Below are 20,635 nucleotides of genomic sequence, written 5' to 3'. Positions count from 1 at the left end.
CTGGTGTTCCCCGGCATCCTGCTCCCCAGAAGCATGAGCGAGCCCTGCCTGCCATCTGCAATGCCCCCTCGTGCAGTCTTCCCGTGTAACACGAAGTGGCTGCAGCAGGGGCCACAGCACATGCAACTGCAGGTGCTTGTAGTGAACTAAGAACCTGATGCCTCAAAAGAGTACTAAACGGGGAGTCAGGAGACCTGGGTTCTGTCTAGACTCCATGTGACCTTAGACAAGTTGCCAAACTTCTCTGGGCCTCTCATCTGTAAAGTAAAGGAGAGAGGTTGGGGAGGGGTATTAGCTGTCCAAAGCACCTTCAAGTCTAACTTTGTATGATGCTGTGAAACCAGGAGACTGAAAGTCTGGCTGTGCGTGTAAAAGAACCAAAGCTGCTGCTTTTTCCTGGTCCTTTGGGTTTGGGTTCTGGAAGGCTGGCAGGGAGGGCCTGGCTGGGTGTTTCACCAGCCCAGGCTGAGCCCTCTTACTGTAATGAGCAGAAGAGGAGAGTGGAAGAGGCAGTGGAGAACTCTGGCCAAGAGCAATGGGACCGACAGCAGTGGTCCTGGACGATGTCCTTCCTCCCGGGTGTGGGACAGGGAAACCCCTTCCCTGGGAGTTGTAGCTCCAGCAGTGAGCTGGGTGGAGGGGTCAGCCTGACTCTCTCCCCAGTGAGTCTTGTCATCAGGGCCTTCTCATACCTTGGTAAGGCTTGAGAAGCTCTTAGCACAGGTCTTGGGCAGGCACTTTACAGAAAAACAACTCCAAGTGGGTGGTGAGCACACCATACAATGGTCAGCTCTCCTGATCATCAGAGAAATGCAAATTCAATCACCAGTGTGCACTTTTATGGCTTATCAGGTGGGCAAAGATGAAAAAGTGACAAAATCCATTGTGGGCGTGAGTTCAGGGGCTCTCACACAACCTCCCACTTGGCAGAATGTGTCTTGGGGAAATAACTTAAAATGGGTACATGGTACTCATAGCAGCTTTGCTTCTAGTAAGAAAAAAACTGGAAACATTCAGTGATTGGGCAAGTAAATCATGGCTCATCTGCACAATAAAATACCTTGTAACCATTACAAATGATGTTCGATAATTATATTGGTGGAATGAAAGATGTTCCCAGAATGGTTATCCACCAGAGTGGTGGAGTGTATTTCTACTCTGGGGATTTATGTACGTGCACACACAGAAGAAAAAATCTAACAAGGTGTAAGCCAGTATGTTAAACATGCATTTGTGAGTTCTTTTATCCCGCTTCTTTTTGTTTACTTCTATTGTTTCAATGTATACAGAGGCTTTGCATAATTAGTGGAATTAGGAAAGCAGAAATATATTTTTAATGACAAAAAGCGCTTAGGAGAGCCTGTCATTAGGCAGTTCCCAAGAGGCCAGATCAGGGGAAAGGCCCCAAGAGAGCCTCTGGCTGCAGCCCTGTTTGTTGGCATGGGCGAGAGATAAATCTTACTCTGCCTTCTGCTGTGTCACCATCTATTTCGGGAGAGTGGCAGCAATTCGCCCTCTCTGGCTCAGGTGTCAGCTGCCGGGGAGAAGTCATCAGTCAAGGAGAGAGGACCAGGAAGGGCGACAGCAGGCAGGCAGCCAAGCCACCCTCTGCACAAGGAACGGCCCATGTCTTCGGAGTGTGCCTGGTGGAAAAGAAAGAGGTGGTTCTGAAGCAAAGGAGCAGTGAACCACATTACGCCTGGACCCAAACGAGCCAGAGCCCACTTTGTTTTAGTGGAAGGTCAGTCGGTGCTGGACAAAGACCCCTAACAAGACAGCAGGTAGAACTCAGCTCCCCATCAGTCGTGCCTGTTCGCTGAGTTGTCTCCCTAGGAGGGGAGATGGATTGCACAGAATCAATTACACTTCCTCGAGAGCCTGGAACCACCAAACACGTGGTTTTGTGGGACAGCAGAGCAGAGTGAGATGATGTGTGACTGTGGAACAGGGGCTGACCTGACTCTGTTTTCAGATAATCCATTGGTTAATTGGGCCTCTTGACTGTAAACAACAGAAGCCAACTCTGGTTAATGTAAGCAAGAAAAGGACTCATTGCAGGTATGTCAGGCCATTCACAGAACTGAAGAGAAAGCTGGGGAAGCAGGCTCAGAAAAGAATGAGGCAGCCTGGGAGTCAGGAAAGCAAACACCAGTTGAGGAGTTCTCTGGGGCGGGGCTGCTGGATTGAACGGGCTCTGGCCATACTTTTTGGTCAGTCCACTCAAGATTCAGTGTACTGGGACAGAGAGACTCTGGTGAGGGGCCATGCATTTGAAGAAAGTCGCACTAGACGTACCCACGGGGTGAGAGGTGATTGCCCAAAATGAAATCTGGGAGCTGACCCCAAATGAGGAGAGATGGAGGTGAGAAGCTGAAGGATGACAAATGACTGTTACACATAAGACACCTGGACTGGGTTGAATTGCATCCTTCAAAGGGATATGTCCAAGCCCTAATGCCTGGAACCTATGAAGGTGACCTCATTTGGAAAAAGAGTCTGTCCATATAACTGAGTTAAGGATCTGAGGTGAGATCATCCTGGATTTAGGATGGGCCCTAAATCCAATGACAGGTGACCTTGTAAGAGAAAGAGAGAGATATGAAAGAGATACAGAGCAGAAAGCCACATGAAGACAGAGGCAGAGATCGGAGTGATGCTGCTATAAGCCAAGGAATGCCACAAGCCACCAGGAGCTGGAAGAGGCCAGGAAGGATCCTCCCCTCGAGCCCTCAGAGGGAGCCTGGCCCTCTGGCACTTTAATTTTGGACTTCCGGCCTCAGCAACTACAAGAGAACGAATTTGTCTTAAGCCACCTGGTTTGTGATTATTTGTTATTGCAGTCCTAGGAAATACGACAACACCCAGATCCTTTAGAATGACCTCTCCCTGTGGAGTACTCTGGGCTTGGGCCACCACTGGAGGTGACGTGGGTTCCAAACTGGGTTTACAAGTTTCCTGTGCAGCTTTGGCTTAAGTCTATGACTCACTGGGTCTCAGTATCCCCACAATTACTTGTGCAAGCATTTTTAAGACAATAGGGGAGGGTAATGGCTAACAGCGTAGGCTCTGGAGTCAGACCGCCTGACTCCAAATCCTGGCTCCATCATTTCTCAGCTAGAGAACCAGAAGCAGGTAACAGAAGTAGCATTCAGTTTCTTTGTCTGCTGACCAGGGTCACTATAGTACTAGCCACAGAGCTTGTTTTATGGATAAGAGGAGTGTAGACAGTGCAATGCTTAGAAGACTATCCAGCATGTGGTAAGGCTGCAGGGGGTTAACTGATTTGCCCTCACTGTTTGTGGAGCTTCTTTGTTCTGCTCCACCTGTGTCCAAAGAGCGGTGAATGGGCTTCCCTGGTGGCGCAGTGGCTGAGAGTCCGCCTGCCAACGCAGGGAACACAGGTTCGTGCCCCGGTCCGGGAAGATCCCGCATGCCGCGGAGCGGCTGGGCCCGTGAGCCATGGCCACTGAACCTGCGCGTCTGGAGCCTGTGCTCCACATTGGGAGAGGCCACAACAGTGAGAGGCCCGCGTACTGCAAAAAAAAAAAAAAAAAAAAAAGCGGTGAACGTTTCCACCTCCCAAGAGGGAAAAGCATGGGAGAAATACATACAGCTTCTTCCTCTTCCTAGCGAGCTGCAAGGTATATGGCGATGAATTTAGGGTAAAGGACTTCTGTCCTGCAAGGGAGGGACCTGTGCTTGTCCAGCACCATCAGCCATTAGGTGGGATGGACTGTCTGGGGAGTGCTCTAGAAACCCCTCTGTAGCCACACAGCTAAGCCACACTCTCCAATCCTGCCTTTATTCATACATCATTCAAAAATACCTTTGAAAGTTCTAGGTACTAGGAATACAGCAGGGAACAAAACCAAAAGCCCAAACTCCCAGAGCTGACAATTGAGTGGAGAGGGGCAGGGAAGCAGGAAATAAACAGCTAGATACACATATACCATGTCAGGTGGTCTCATAGAGAAAAATAAAGCCAGGTACAGGGGATGGGGAGTGATCGTGGGGCTGGGGAGAGCATCTCTGATAAAGTGACATCATCTCTGATAAAGTGACATCTGAGCAGAGACCTTAAGAAAGTGGAGTGAGCCAGGCAGAGGGAACAGGTGCAAAGGCCTTGAGGTAGGCCTGTGCATGGGGTGTCTGAGGAATGGCGAGCAAGGTGGAGTGAGGGGTTTGCGGGAACAGTGGTAGGGATCGTGGATTTCACTTTGGGAAAGATGAGGAGCCTTAGTGGCGGCAGTGGTGGGAGGTGTTGAGCAGGAGAATGATGGGATATAAGTTTTTCTGTAAAAGACTCATTCTGGCTGCTGAAGGGAGAATTGGGACAGCCAGTAGGGTAGACAGAGGAAGACAGCATAGGCTCCTACAGTTTTATCAGTAACAAAACTGACGTTCTCACCTATTTCCTCTGAGTCCTGTGTCTCTCAACCATTCAGTTCTAAACTCAGGGTGGGAACTGAGTTATCTATTGAACCCACCAGCTATTACTAGTATTATTTCAGAAATCATGTGTAATAAATAAGAAGAGGTCTCCACATCTTGGATGCACTTCACTGAAGAAGACAGAGAAATCACAAAAATTGAGAGCTCCCAACATTTTTGCCACTAAAGAACTTACTGTATTAATGTTTCCAGACCCTGAGTTTGAAAGATTTTGTCTACCAAATTGCATGTTTGAGTAAATAGCCCTGCGGCCTTCTCACAAACAAGTGACTGATTGGCCTTTTGACAACTAGTCCTTGCTTACGGAACCCTAGCCCACCTGCAGCACCCCGGCTGGGAACCATGCACCAGGATCCTTCTCACCCAGATATTTCTGAGCTGTTTTAGATTTTCCCAGTTTTCCTGATGTTCGTGTGCTGTGTGCCAGGCCCTGAGCTGGCAGCTGTGTCTGCAGATGTGAGAGACACAGGCCACCCCATGGAGGAGTTGACTTTTTTGGAGGAGGTGTGGGGGGCCAAGAACGGAAGGGTCTGATTCAGGGGAAGGGGGAACACAGGAAGCAATCAGGGCAGGCTTCCCAGAGGAGGTGTTTCCTGGATTGAGTTTTGAACAGGAGTTGGCAAACTTTCTATGAAGGGCTGGATAGTAAATATTTTAGGCCTCGTGAGCCATAGAATCTCTTGCAACCACTCAAACTTGCCATTGTAGCTCGAAAGCAGCCTTAGATAATGTGTAAACCAGGGGGTCTGGCTGTGTTCCAGTAAGACTTTATTTACAAATACATATGGGAGAGGGAAGGAAGGGTCATTTGGGCCTGGGGCTGTAGTTTGCAGCTGTATCTCTGGTCTTGTAGAATAAGGAAACCGTCCCCGGGCTCTTGTTCCAGGTGGGATAGAAAGTACGGAATATGATGATGCTTCCCAAATGTGGCCCTTTATCAGTGGTCATTTTTTTCCAGGCAAAATGAGAGGAATGAGGGCACTGTGGGGAGTGTTTTTTAAGGCCAATGTATTAACTGATTTGCTGTTATCCTGCCTTTCTTAACTTTAATGGTGTACCAATGTTCTCGCTTTTATAAAATGATGATGGCGTGTGTGTGTTTAATGTCCTGAGAAGAATTATCAGCTGCAGCCCTGTGTCAGTCTCCTCTATTTCTTATTATTAAAAAAATTTTTACCATTATGTAAAAGTCAAAAGCCTGAGGATCATAGCTGAAGACTCTAGGCTTCCGAGAGATCTTAGTCACAGGCGGATGGTCTTACCCTAAACTTATGCCCATGCCTTGCAGTCCCTGGCTGCCTCTGGGATGCAGGACAGGCAGAAACCCACTGCCCCAGGGGGTTACAAACTCACATGCCTGCACAGGGGCCAGCAGGTGACATGAATGAGTGAGCAGGCTCACAGCATGTGTCCTGTCTCATTAGGGCAGCCTGACAGTTGTCTCCATGTGACAACATTGCCTTATCTGCTGATTTGAATGTTTTTTTAGATTCTTAAGATAAAAGACCACTATTGTTGCTTTGACAAAAAAAAAAAAAAAAAAAACTTTTGCAATCTGAGCCTGGCTCAGGGTTGCCATCCTTTAATCCCTTAATCCAGATTCTCAGATCCTGGCAATGATGCTCCATCGACTCCACACGCGGCCACTGGACATCAGCCAGTGGTAGCCATTTGGGGAGATATTGTATTTGGGGGGTGCTATTCTAGCCCAGGAGGGCGCCTCTAATGTCATTCTCACCCACACTTCCAGATTCCACCCGGGCCTCTTGCCTGCGATGCCTTTCTTATTCCTCCCCAGTAATCCCCTGAACTCAAAGGTATGTGTTCATTCCATAAATATGGATGAGTATTACCAGACCTTCCACACACTTGGCTCTTCATTCTCTGAATTTGTAAAGCCCAAAGTCAATTCTCAATCACATATTGTCTTCCTTCCCCATTGCCTGATGTATTTTAGTTTGGGCTCCTCTGTCAGATTATAAACTTCCTGAGGCTGAGGATGTCACTTTCTTCAGCATTACAGACAACATAGAGTGACGGGAAAAACACAGGCTTTGGAGTAAAACAAAGTGAGAGGATAGTTTGAATTCGGGCTTCCCTATTTAACAGTACGTGAATTGCCAAAGAGTTCTGAGACCCGCTTCCTCAGCTATGAATTGAGGATAATGCTGCTCACCTCCCAGATGGAGGTCAACTATAAATGACGTGTGTTAAGGGGTGTGCACTGCATCAGAACATAACAGGTGCTCAATAAAGGCTACCCACACCCTGCACACACATTCTTCCCAGTTTAGGGCATGGATGAAGGCGCAGGAAGTAGTAGGTGAATGATACTGGATTGGGAGATATGCCTAGTCTTCCTTTTCAGAAATCTGCCCCATTTGCCTCTGGGTCTCCCCCAGGGTTTCTCAGCCCTGTTTTCTACCCAGGTTTGACTTACCTGGGACCAACCTCTTGCAACATGGCTGCTAATCCTTGATGAAATGCCCCATGCAGGCTGTTTAGGAGACTATGGCCTTCATTTAAAAAGAAGGAGCAGGCCACTAAACACATGAAAGGATGCTGGATATCACTAGTCAGTAGAGAAATGCAGATCAAAACCACCAAGCAAATAAATACTACTTCACTTCCATTAGGATGGCCATTTTTTAAAATGTAAAATAACACGTGTGGGCAAGGATATAGAGAAATTGGAACCCTTGTGAACTGTTTTTGTTTTCTCTTAATATTTATTTATTTATTTATTTATTTTTATTTGGTTGTGCCGGGTCTTAGTTGTGGCAGGCAGGCTCCCTAGTTGCAGCTCCACGGCTCCTTAGTTGCGGCTCACCAGCTCCTTAGTTGCAGCACGTGGGCTCCTTAGTTGCAGCAGGCGGGGTCCTTAGTTTTGGCTCCAGGGCTCCTTAGTTGATGCTCACCAACTCCTTAGTTTCAGCACATGGGCTCCTTAGTTGCGGCAGGTGGGCTCCTTAACTGCGGCTCGTGGGCTCCTTAGATGCAGCTCACCAGCTCCTTAGTTGCGGCACACAGGCTCCTTAGTTGTGACATGCAAACTCTTAGTTGCGGCATGCATGTGGGATCTAGTTCCCTGACCAGGGATCGAACCCGGGCCCCCTGAATTGGGAGTGCAGAGTCTCATTCACTGCACCACCAGGGAAGACCCCCCTTGTGCACTGTTTATGGGAGTATAAACTGTGTAGCCATAGCGGAAATCACTATGGTGGTTCATCAAAAAATTAAATGTAGAATTACAATATGATCCCTCAATTCCACTTCTCAGTTATGTACCTAAAAGAATGAAAGCAGAGACTTCAACAAGTCTATTGTATGCCAAGGTTTATAAGCAGCATTATTTACAATAGCCAAAAGGTGGAGACAACCCAAGTGCCCATTAGTAATGAATGGATAAACAAAATGTGGTGTCACCATACAATGGAATATTATTCAGCCTTAAAAAAGAAGGAACTTCTGGGGCTTCCCTGGTGGCGCAGTGGTTGAGAGTCCACCTGCTGATGCAGGGGGCACGGGTTCGTGCCCTGGTCCGGGAAGATCCCACATGCCTTGGAGCGGCTGGGCCCGTGTGCCACGGCCGCTGAGCCTGTGCGTCTGGAGCCTGTGCTCCGCAACGGGAGAGGCCACAACAGTGAGAGGCCCACGTACCACAAAAAAAAAAAAAAAAAAAAAAAAGAAGGAACTTCTGATACATGCTACAACATGGCTGGACATCGCAGACATTATGCTAGGTTAAATAAGCCAGTCACAAAATGACAAATATCGTATGATTCCACTTATATGAGTAGGCAATTAATGGAGACAGAAAGGTAGGGAGTGGTCACCAGGGGCTGGGAATGAGGCAAGGGGAGTTACTGTTTAATGGGTACAGAGTTTGGGGGATGACAAAGTTTTGGAAATAAATAGTGGTGATGGTCGTACATCATGGTATATGTACTTCATGCCAATGAATTTATACACTTAAAAATAGTTAAAATGATAACCATTATGTTATGCATATTTTACCAAAATTTTAAAAATACAAAGAATAAGACAGAGAAGGAAAGGGAAGGGAGGAGGAGGAGGGAGGAGACGGAGGAAGAGCAGAGAAGGAGCCTCCACCGGCTCTGTAGTCAGGATGACTCTGGACATGCAGATCTTTCTGGCATTGCGAATCCTTAACGAGTTCCACCTCCCTATCTCAGATGTCTTGAGCAAGTAGAGGAAAGGAGAGTTTCATTTAAATTTCTGCCTCATCCTAATGTAATTAGAGAAGCATCTCTCCTTCTGCTGCTGAAAGTATAAAGAGCACAGTGATGGTTGATTTTATGTGTCAACTTGACTGGGTCGTGGGTGCCCTGATATTTGGTCAGACATTATTCTGGGTGTGTCTGTGAGGGTGTTTGGGGATGGAATTAACACTTGAATCAGTAGACTGAGTAAAGCAGATGACCCTTCCTAATGTGGGTGGACCTCATCCAATCAGTTAAAGGCCTGATTAGAACAAAAAGGCTGACCCTCCTTCGAGTAGGGGGGGACCCCTCCTGCATGACTGCCTAGGGCTGGGACATCAGTTACTTCTTGCCTTCGGATAGAACTGTAACACTGGCCCTCCCTGGGTCCTGAGCCAGTGGGCATTCATACTGTAACTATACCACCAGCTTTCCTGGGTCTCCAGCTTCCTGACTGCAGATCTTGGGACTTGTCAGCTCCATAGTTTCATGAGCCAATTCCTTATAATAAGTATCTCCATGTATACTCATCCTATTGGTTCTGTTTCTTTGGGGAACCCTGACTAAAAAAGGCACCCTCATCAGATACCTGGAGTCAGGCCTGGGCACAATTTGAAAACTTGAAAATCTGAATGATACTAACAGTGGCTTTTTCAAGCTTGAATGGTGGCCAGGCAACCTGGTAAGAGCTTTTCAGATATCCGCTCATTACATGCTCACAGCATTATCACAAGGCAGTGCATGGGGAGACAGGGCCTCAGCCAGGGTCATAGGATATCAGGAGGTAGAGCCAGGGCCCCCCGGGGGTCTGTTCGAACACTCACAGGATGGTTTCCCTCCACATCTGCACTTCACAGTATCCACGGAGCACTTCTCCTGACCAGGGAGAGGCTATGCCAGCACCTTGACCTTTCCAGGCTATGCCAGGTCAGGGCCTGGGGACTAGGAGGGTTGCTGGAGAGTTCCAGAACATCTCTTTAAAAGACCATTGCACAAAAAGAATAAAATACCTAGGAATAAACCTACCTAAGGAGACAAAAACCTGTATGCAGAAAACTATAAGACACTGATGAAAGAAATTAAAGATGAAAGCAACAGATGGAGAGATATACCATGTTCTTGGATTGGAACAATCAACATTGTGAAAATGACTATACTACCCAAAGCAATCTACAGATTCAGTGCAATCCCTATCAAACTACCCATGGCATTTTTCACAGAACTAGAACCAAAAATTGCATAATTTGTATGGAAACACAAAAGATCCCAAATAGCCAAAGCAATCTTGAGAAAGAAAAATGGAGCTGGAAGAATCAGGCTCCTGGACTTCAGAATATACTACAAAGCTACAGTAATCAAGGCAGTATGGTACTGGCACAGAAACAGGAATATAGATCAATGGAATAGGATAGAAAGCTCAGAGGTAAACCCATGCGCATATGGTCACCTTATTTTGATAAAGGAGGCAAGAATATACAATGGAGAAAAGACAGCCTCTTCAATAAGTGGTGCTGGGAAAACTGGACAGCTACATGTAAAAGAATGAAATTAGAACACTCCCTACCACCATACACAAAAGTAAACTCAAAATGGATTAAAGACCTAAATATAAGTCCAGACACTATAAAACTCTTAGAGGAGAACATAGGCAGAACACTCTATGACATAAATCACAGCAAGATCCTTTTTGACTCACCTGCTAGAGAAATGGAAATGAAAACAAAAATAAACAAATGGGACCTAAAGAAACTTAAAAGCTTTTGCACAGCCAAGGAAACCATAAACAAGATGAAAAGACAACCCTCAGAATGGGAGAAAATATTTGCAAATGAAGCAACTGACAAAGGATTAATCTCCAAAACTTAAAAGCAGCTCATGCAGCTCAATATCTAAAAAACAAACAACCCAATTCAAAAATGGGCAGAAGACCTAAATAGGCATTTCTCCAAAGAAGATATACAGATTGACTACAAACACATGAAAGGTTGCTGAACATCCCTAATCATTAGAGAAATGCAAGTCAAAACTACAGTGAGGTATCACCTCACACCAGTCACAATGGCCAAAATGAAAAAATCTACAAACAATAAATGCTGGAGAGGTTGTGGAGAAAAGGGAACCCCTTGCACTGTTGGTGGGAATGTAAACTGATACAGCCACTATGGAGAACAGTATGGAGGTTCCTTAAAAAACTACAAATAGAACTACCATATGACCCAGCAATCCCACTACTGGGCATATACCCTGAGAAAACCATAATACAACAAGAGTCATGCATGATGTTCATTGCAGCTCTATTTACAATAGCCTGGACATGGAAGCAACCTAAGTGTCCATCGACAGATGAATGGATAAAGAAGATGTCGCACATATATACAGTGGAATATTACTCAGCCATAAGAAGAAATGAAATTGAGTTATTTGTAGTGAGGTGGATGGACCTAGAGTCTGTCATACAGAGTGAAGTAAGTCAGAAAGAGAAAGACAAATACCATATGCTAACACATATGTATGGAATCTCAAAAAAAAATGGCCATGAAGAGCCTAGGGGCAGGACAGGAATAAAGACGCAGACCTACTTGAGAATGGACTTGAGGATATGGGGAGGAGGAAGGGTAAGCTGTGACAAAGTGAGAGAGTTGCATGGACATATATACATTACCAAACATAAAATAGATAGCTAGTGGGAAGCAGCCACATAGCACAGGGAGATCAGCTCGGTGCTTTGTGACCACCTAGAGGGGTGGGATAGGGAGGGTGGGAGGGAAATGCAAGGGGGAGGAGATATGGGAATATATGTATACGTATAGCTGATTCACTTTGTTATAAAGCAGAAACTAACACACCATTGTAAAGCAATTATACTCCAATAAAGATGTTTAAAAAAAAAAAAGGAAAGAAAGGAATGCTCTACACCATAAAAAAAAAAAAAAACAAAGTCGCTGCCTGGAGGAGGGAACTTGTTCTGAGGCAGTGGGTGGGGCTGGTGCAGCCTTAGGTCTCCCTGCCCGGGAAAGTGGGTGGGACCGCATAGTGGCTGGCGTCAGTCTAGGCTCTGTCTGTTTCCTGGCGGTGTGGCCTTGGACAAGTCACTTGACTTCTCTGTGTCTCAGTTTGAACATCTGTAAAGTGGGGATGACTAGAGGCTCCTCTTTGGGTTGGCCTGAGGATTCAGTGAGCTAATGTGTATAAAGCCCTAAGAGCAGGGCCTGGCACACATGAAGTTCCCTATAAATACTGGATCTTGTTCACTATTCTTAACTCAGACAGCTGAGGAGGTGGGCTCAGAAAAGGAGGGAGAACATTCCAAATCAAGTAGGGACATCACATGGCCTCCCCTGCTCCCCTCCACGTGCTCACGACCACCCATCCTCCCTCTGTCCCTCCGGGCCTCCCCCCAGAGACCCCTACCCCGCCCTCTCCTCGCAACTTCTCTCCGGCTTTCACTGGACCTCTTGTGTGACTTCTCACTCTCGCTCCTAAAATGTCACTATTTACGCTTGTGTCCTGCTGCCCCTATTAGACCTAAGTTCCGTGAGGCCAGGACTGCGTCTTCCTCTTTTTTCCTCCTCCCTCTTTTGCTCCCTCCCTCACTCCCCACCACCTTCCTGCCTTCTTTCTTTTGTCCTTTCTTTCTCTCTCTCCTTTCTTTTCTTTTCTTTTTTTGGTATCTAACATTAAGCCTTACCCATTTTGCTTAATGCATGAATTTAAAAGCCATTTAACAACTAAATGTCTGCCTAGTAGCCAAGAGCAGCCCTGCCTTAGAAGCTTACCTACTTAGCTGAGCATTTCAGTCTAAAGCAGCGGTTCTCAACCAGGGAATTCTGTCTCGTTCCCCGACCTCCTCCTGGGGACATGTGGCACTGTCTGTAGACATTATTGATTGTCACACTGGGTGGGGATGCTACTGGCATCTCGTGGGTAGAGGACAGGGATAATGATAAACATCCTGCGGTATATAGGACAGCCTCCTACCTCAAAGAATTATCCAGGCCCGAATGTTGGTAGTGCCGAGGTTGAGAAACCCTGGTCTAGAGTAGCTCCTGCAGGAGAGAAGAGGGGACCCCAAAGTCAGATTACTCCAACTCCTGAGTTCTGCCGTCGGCCTTGACTGTGTCCTTAGAGCAGCTGGCAGCGGTGCCCTGCCGCCCTCTGCTGGGTCCTGCTGACTCATTTCTCTGCCCTTTGTGAGCTACGAAAATCCATTAAGTCAGTGTATCTTGTGATGGCTCCATTGAGCATGGGTCCAGAGCCTCCCACTCCTGATGGGCTTGTGTGTGGTGTTTTTCAAGCAAGCCTGTTTCCTCTAACCACAGAGAAATGTGAGATGACAGTTTCTAAAAGTGTCACTTTGTAAAAATGCCAGGGGTAATCTCAAGGCACAAAGAGCACCGTAGAAATCAGAATCGACTTCAGGAGTCGTGGCCAGCAAAGGTTGGATTTCAATGGCAGGCTCTGTGGGCTTGTGTTGTTTTGTTGGGGTGATGTTTGCTAGTTAATACAGCTCATTGAAAAACTGACTTCTAGACCTTTTCTCTCGGTAATAATGACCTGTTACGGGTTTGAAAATGGCAAATATTATCTTCGTTTTAGAAACTGCCTGAGCTTCACATAGTCCAATGGTGTCCATCGGTGTCCATCTTTTTTATTTTTGTAACATCTTTGGCTGACGGGGAGGGGTGGGGTGGATGTTAAGAAGAGACAGGTCAGTTGATTTTCCTGCTTTTCCATTGAAAAAGTCATGTCTGCAAGGGAACCCCACAATAACTCTTCATAAATCTCTCCTGTTCTGTTCAAATGCATTTAAAATGCTCAGAAGTAAACAAAAGTTTGGCTTAAGAAAAGAAATAGTCAAAAACGTAGTCAAGTGTAAACTGGAGAAAGCTGCAGAGCTTTGGTCCAGCTAATTCCTTGGATATCTAAGGTAGGCATCCATTCAGGAAGAGGAGGAAACGTGAGTATGGTTGCTAAGCAACAGTTCCCATGGGGAGAAGAGCATCAGTGGGGTGGCTATAGACTGCATAAAAGATGGGTCAGGACAGAAGGAAGGAGGAAGCTCAGTCATTCTTCCTCCACCTTCTGTTTTCTGAGCTAGAAGGAAAGATACACAATAAAGACCCAAAGGGTGGTGGCAGGATTGCTGTGCAATTAGCAAGGCTGCTCTTTGCAGAACAGAAACCAGCTAATTAGTGAGGTGTGAGGAATCATTCTGACTTTCAGATTATGCTGGCTATGGGTTGAAGGCAGCTTTCTGAAACCAGGAAGCACTGAAAAAGAGAATAATTGAAGGTTTCCTGAGAACTGAAAGGACGCCAAAGATAAACAGAAACTGCAGGCAGGTGAGCTTGTCAAAACGGTGTCCTCACATCCCTGTGAAGCTGTGTTGCTGAAGGCAAGGTGTGTAAATTCTCTATGCTTCAGTTTTCTCATTCATGAAATGGGTGTAAGAATAGTTGTTGTGAGAATTAAGAGTTAATATGCATATAGAACTTAGAACAGTGTTTGCATGTAGTAAGTGCAATATGAATATTAGGTACTATTTATTTTTCTCTCCTCTTCCAGATCAAAAACAGGTCTGACCTTTTTATGCACTTTAATATCTTGCATTTTCTTATATTCGAAGTTTGTGAAATTATGACAGTAACTTGACTTTGTATGTAGTTCATATTGTATATCCATCAGGATGTGCAGATTATGCTTGATAACGAACAGTCTTTAGAGCTTAATACTAACAAAGTCTGTATCTTTTGTTCTTGTCCAGTGAGGATTGTTTTTAGTCTACAAGGGATGCCATAACAAAATACCACAGATTGGGTGGCTTAAACAACAGAAATTTATTTTATCACAGTTCCAGAGGCTAGAAGTCCAAGATCAAGGTGTGTGCAGGCTTGGTTTCTGCTGAGGCCTTTTTTCCTGGCTTGCAGATGGCCACCTTCTCGCTGTTTCTTCACATGGCCTTTCCTCTGTGCACACAGAGAGAAAGAGAGAGCTCTCTGTTATCTCTTCCTCTTCTTTGTTTTTTTTTTTTTTTTTTTTTTGCGTTACATGGGCCTCTCACTGTTGTGGCCTATCCCATTGCGGAGCACAGGCTCCGGACGCGCAGGCTCAGCGGCCATGGCTCACGGGCCCAGCTGCTCCACGGCATGTGGGATCTTCCTGGACTGGGGCACGAACCCGTGTTCCCTGCATCGGCAGGCGGACTCTCAACCACTGCGCCACCAGGGAAGCCCTCTTCCTCTTCTTATAAAGACACCAGTCCTATTGATCAGGACCCCACCCTTAAGACCCCATTTAACCTTAATTACCTCCCTAGAAACCCTATGTCCAAATATAGTCACATTGGAGGTTAGGGCTTCAACATATGAATTTGGGGTGAGGGGAGATAAAATCCAGTCCATAACAGGATTGGGGGTGGAGGTGGGCCTTTCTTCATAGTATTTATTTGAAGACCCTGGTTCTCAGGGGCTTCATCTCAGCACATTCCCATCTCTCCTACCCCAACTCATGCTGAATTCCCCTTGGCTCACTCTGATGCCCCAGCTGCATGGTTCCCCGAACTCCGAGTCCTTTGCCAGCTTCCTTCTTCTCTACCTGGACTGTTCTTCCATAACTGCTTCCATCTCACCCTTTAGACCTTAGCTGACACCCTATCTACAGATGGTCCTTTGTCCCAGGCAAGCCTCAGCTTTAGGCTCCTACGAGTAAGTAGAAGAGGTTAAATTCACCAGCCTGCAATTCTCGTAGCTGCCCTCCCATTTCACTTGATGGCAGATGGGGTATCCCGAGAGGAACAGCTAACTGATAAAGGAGCAGTCATACAGCGGTATCTCTAACATGCCATAAATCCATTACACTAGGAACATGTCCCTCACCCCCAGGTGACCGACAACTGCTGTCACCACCACTCCTCTTGGTGGCAGCCATGGGAAGACAGCATTGGCTTCCTGTGCCCCTGGCCCCTCTCTTCCTGGCTTTCCTCTCCAGCCCCACACCTGCTTTCTGTTCCTTTTGGAGGCACAGTGGCTGCAGGCCAGGTCTCTGGAGGAAAATTGTTTGAGTTAGAGTCCAAGCTAGGCCACTTACTAGCTGTGCCACTTTGGACAAATTACTTTACCTCTCTGAGCCTGCTTCCTCATCTGTAAAATGGGGATGATGGCAGGACCTATCTCACGGTGTTGTGCGGATTAAACAATTTATTATGTGTGAAGTGCTTAGAACAGTGCCTGGCCCATGATAAGCTCTAGATTGCATTTAATGCTGTTGCTATGAAGCACTGTCTCAGCACATACCCAGATGTAACGTTTTTTTTTTTGACCTGTGGATTTGAAACTTCTTTTTAAATTAGCCAAACACTTTTCAAGTGAGATCTTTTTTTTTTTTTTTTTTTTTTTTTCGGTACGCGGGCCTCTCACTGTCGTGGCCTCTCCCGTTGCGGAGCACAGGCTCCGGATGCGCAGGCCCAGCGGCCATGGCTCACGGGCCCAGCCGCTCCGCGGCATATGGGATCCTCCCAGATCGGGGCACGAACCCGTATCCCCTGCATCGGCAGGCGGACTCTCAACCACTGCGCCACCAGGGAGGCCCTCAAGTGAGATCTTAAAGGGAACCCCAATATATAAAACAGAGTTTACAAGGGCTCTTCTGGTTGTAGAGGGGTGGGTGTCCCAGGAACTTCTCTCAAACCCGTCAGTCTCTCTCACTGGCTAAAAGATAATGTTTCTCACGTGTGCCTCGTGGCCCAGCAGCATCAGAATCACTTGGATTTTAAAAATGTAGAGGCTCGGGTCCCAGTGCAGCCTGCTGAATTGGATTCTCCAGGGGGCGGAGCCTAGAATCTGGAATTCACTATAGTCTTCAGGTGATTCTGAAGCACAGAGGAGCTCATGCAAGCATCATAACTACATATTTATTTTCCCCACTCCTGCCAAGGGAAAACCCTTCTAGGGTAGTGAGTGGAGTTTCTACAGCACTGCACTGATCCTCTGTTCAGTTTCTCCTGGGTGGCAGTGGAGAGGAGGCTGGCATTCTTCTTGGGAAGCTGCCTTACAAACCGGAGGGTACTGCCATTGGTTGGCACCGCCCCTCCGCATCCCACAGCCTTGCCCCGCCCTCTGCCCCGAGGGCGCTGGGTATTACCAGATCTGGATTACGGTCTACAGAGCTTCTAAACCCTAAAAAGATTATGCTCCCTTCCGTCACCACCTTGAGTGATTCAAAATCAAGAGTGCCACACCTTAAAGTAAGGGAGACCAGCACATTCTAGTTTCTTCCATGTGATTCCCCTGAGGCTTTTTGCAAACGTTTAAATTGCATTGAAGTCAACTTTTTCCCCCTTTTGTGTTTGGGGGCACACGCCTGCTTTGCACCTGGTAAGCACTCACCTTGCTAACTTGTAGGCAATCCTGGGCTGCAGCCTAAGCCTCTCTCTCATTCTGCCTGCCTTTCTCACAGGCCTTGACGAAATCCAGTGCTCCCTGCCCGTGGAGAACAGGAGGATATTCCTGCAAGAGCTGTCGGAGGCCAGCTTCAGCGAGTGCAAGTTCAGCCTCTCGCTCACAGACCTGTTCATCATCATCTTCTCCGGCGTGGCTGTGTCCATCGCCGCCATCATCTCCAGCTTCTTTCTGGCCACCGTGGTGCAGTGCTTCCAGAGGTGCGCCCCCAACAAAGACGCTGAGGACGAAGAGGAGGATGAGGACGACTGAACCACCTGCACCCCTTCCTCGCTCTCCAGAACCCCAGCCGGTGGCTCTCCCCTGAGGGAAGTGCTGAAAACGGAGAATTGACCATCAGTGACCAGAGCAGCACCTGTTCTGAGCCTTGCCCCGTGGGCGCACCCGCTGAGACCTCTGATCTCAGAGTTTAGAATCCGCAGAGCGAAGGAGCCCAGGAAGGATTCCCCGAGGAGAGCCTGCCTCTCGGCTCGAGGTGCGTGTGGGGAGAAGATGACCGAGTCAGGTTTCAGAGGTGACAGCTGAAAACAGCGCAGGGGATGTGAAGACTGGCGGCTCTCACCTGCAAAGATGGCTTTGTGCCGTCCATTTCTCTGACCTGGACCGCAGGACCAGGCAGCTTCTCCTTCCTCCTGAGAGGCGGCAGCTCAGACAGTGGGGATTGGAGTTCAGGTCCGTCTCCATGGGAGCAGAACTTTTGCCCCTTCTGGAATAGACCTAGGTCACCTTAGGGTGTTACGCAGAGAACAACCCCACATCTGGCTAAAATGGCGCCGAGGCAAAGGCTAAGACCTGGCCAAAGGGTGTTTGTTGTTATATTTTGGTGAGCGGGTCAGAAAAACATTTGTTGACAGAATTCAAACCCTGATCCTTATCCTAAGAGGTAGCAACTGGTAAAGCAAGAACAGTCGTTGTTGTACAATTGTGATGGCCTCTGCTGAGAGTCACTCTTCCCTCTGAAGCACAGCCAAGTTGTTTCCATCTTGCCCCGCCACCTCCTCCTCAACTGAATAACGCCTGTTCATTCTCTGTGCTGGCACCGTTCCAGACTTGTCATCTCCAGAACTTGTGATAAACTTTCCTGGAGGCCAGGATTCCAAAAAGCAGGTTATATCGGACCAATAACATGTTAAAAAAAAAAAACCCAAAAAACAAAAAAACCTGGGACTTGGCTTCTGTTAAACCTCCATCAGTGGCCTTAGGGTGTGTGTGACAGTCTTTGGAGCATAGGCTGTGCCAGGCAGTGTTTTCCAGGATGTGGACTGCAGCACTTTGGTTCAGAGACAGTATGAAACAATGCCATGCACCCAGCAGATTGATGCAAGATGATGGGTATCAGCAGCATCGGACCTTGCTGGGGACTGACACTTAGACGAGGGGCTGGTGAGAAGCTCCTGGGATATTTGGGGAAGCATCTTTCCTTTGTTTCCCATAATATATTCCTTATGTTTCTTCCTCATTGCTCTCTTGCATCTTTGCCTCCACAAAGAATTACTGAGTGCTTGCTAAGTGCTCTGGTCCAGGAATTGTGGGTACACCTTCCAGAAGGAAGGTGGGGCCCTGGCTTGCTTGGGCCTCAATAATCTTATGGGTGGAATATAAAACAAACAAGTAAACAAAACTATAATTGCAGGTAGTGATAAGCGCCACGAAGGAAATAACTGAGGCCTTGTGACAAGAGTAAGTGGGAGGAACCAGTCAAGAGTGGATGGATGGGTGTATTAGGCAGGGCTCTCTAGAGAAACAGAATCAATAGGAGCTCTGTCTGTCTATCCATCTATCTGCATTATAAGGAATTGGCTCAGGCAGTTGTGGGAACTGAGAAGTCCCACAGTCTGCAGCCAGCTAGCTGGAGGCCCAAGGAATGCTGGTGGTGCAGTTCTGGTCTGAGTCCAAAGGCCTGATAGCCAGGAGAGGCAATGGTTAAGTTCTAGTTTGAGGGCAGGAGAAAACTCAGCTCAAGTAGTCAGGCAGAGGGAGAGGGAGGGGGGAGGGAGAGGGAGGGAGAGATGGAGAGGGAGATGGAGATGGAGACAGAGAGAGAGAGAGAGAAATTCCTCCTTTCTCTGTCTTTTTGTTCTATTCAGGCCCCCATGGATTCAGTGTTGCCCACCCACTTTGGGGAGGGAGATCTGCTTTACTCAGTCTACAGATTCAAATCCTAATCTCATCCAGAAACACCCTCACAGACACACCCAGAAAGAATGTTTAACCAAATAACTGGGCACCCTATGACCCAGTCAAATTGATGCATAAAATCAGCTGTCACTCGGGGGCCTCTGATTGGGTCGTTCTGAGCTGAATCCTGCCTCCTTCTCCTACCTCCTTGCTTCCCTCTCCCCTTCTCTCCTTTCCTCCTCTTCCACTCTCTGTCTCTACTCTTCTCTCTCCTCTTCACCCTCGAGGAGACTCCCGGTCACCTTTCTAGCCCCCAGCATTGCTGGCTCCAGTGGAGGAGACCCCTGGCTCAGAGGGGCTGTCTTCTCAGAGTCGCTGGGCAAATGGAGAAGTGGGCCAGCATCTTCCCAGACTCCATGGAAACCTCTGTGGGCCCCACCCTCAGTGCAGGTAACGCTTCCATTGAGGAAACAATATAAGCAAACAAATTGGTCATCGGGAACTGTTAGGTGCTGCTCGAATTCCTGTCGAAAGGCTCCAGTCATCATTTGTACCTTATTGTGAATGAAGGTTTCTGGAGACAGTTTTCAATCAGGAGAGAGAACTGCACTGATGTTGGGCCATCATAGGGGAGATAGAAAAGACCATGGGGTAGGGGGCCGAGGGCTCAGAGGACACGAAACAATCTAACACCAGCACCTCCCCAGCCTGGCCACAGACTCAGCTGAGATTTGTGTGGGGTTGGAATTGCGATCTGTCATCACAGTCTCCAATCGCCATTCCCGGGAGCATCCTACCAGGGACACAACTAAAGGCCCTGGATCCAACTGGGCCCCCACCAAAGGCACACTGTGTTTCTCCCAGAATCCTAGGGAGGTGGTACCCCAAGTTGTGGAAACAGCACTAGACCCTTGTTATAATAGGTTCTGATAGATGAATTCCCTCTTAATGAGTCTATTTTAATCCTTCGGTCCACTTCAAGTGATTCATTGTGGTCAGCAGGCTCAGCTCTTTGCTCAGAAGACACACACCCTGCCCAGTGTAGGGGCCGGTGGTCATTTACTGAATGAATGAGTGAGCAAGGGAGGGGCCCCAAGGCTTGCTGGGTGCCAATTAACCATCATTTCTGTGGACTGCAACCTAGAGTTTTGAAAAGAACATGATTTGAGGGAAGAAGAAGAGTTTTCAAGTATTGGCAGTTGAAACAGTCATCTCCTGGATATAAAGTTCCCGTGAAACACTGGGGACATGGGGACATTAGGGACATCTGTGGTCAAACCCAAGGAAATATACTGACCAGGAGCCACAGCTCAACTGGGGAAACGCCTTTGAGAAGTGACATTGCATAAGCAGCAGGCGATGACTTAGTGCTCTCTGTTGCTGTAG

At 47.4% G+C, this 20,635-nt stretch overlaps 1 protein-coding gene across 1 annotated transcript in view; it reads left to right on the top strand.

Moving 5' to 3' along the window:
* Positions 1-17,383, top strand: part of LRRC38 (leucine rich repeat containing 38) — a 64,134-nt gene extending 46,751 nt beyond the window's left edge. Inside the window, exon 5 of the mRNA XM_060118316.1 lies at positions 17,130-17,383. Coding sequence (XP_059974299.1) covers positions 17,130-17,383 — 254 coding nt within the window. The remainder of the gene's footprint in view (positions 1-17,129) is intronic.
* The last annotated feature ends 3,252 nt before the right edge of the window (positions 17,384-20,635 follow it).

Source organism: Mesoplodon densirostris, chromosome 2 (genome assembly GCF_025265405.1).
Source record: "Mesoplodon densirostris isolate mMesDen1 chromosome 2, mMesDen1 primary haplotype, whole genome shotgun sequence".
In the NCBI taxonomy this organism is placed as follows: domain Eukaryota; kingdom Metazoa; phylum Chordata; class Mammalia; order Artiodactyla; family Ziphiidae; genus Mesoplodon; species Mesoplodon densirostris.
This window is presented reverse-complemented; position numbering and strand designations above follow the sequence as displayed.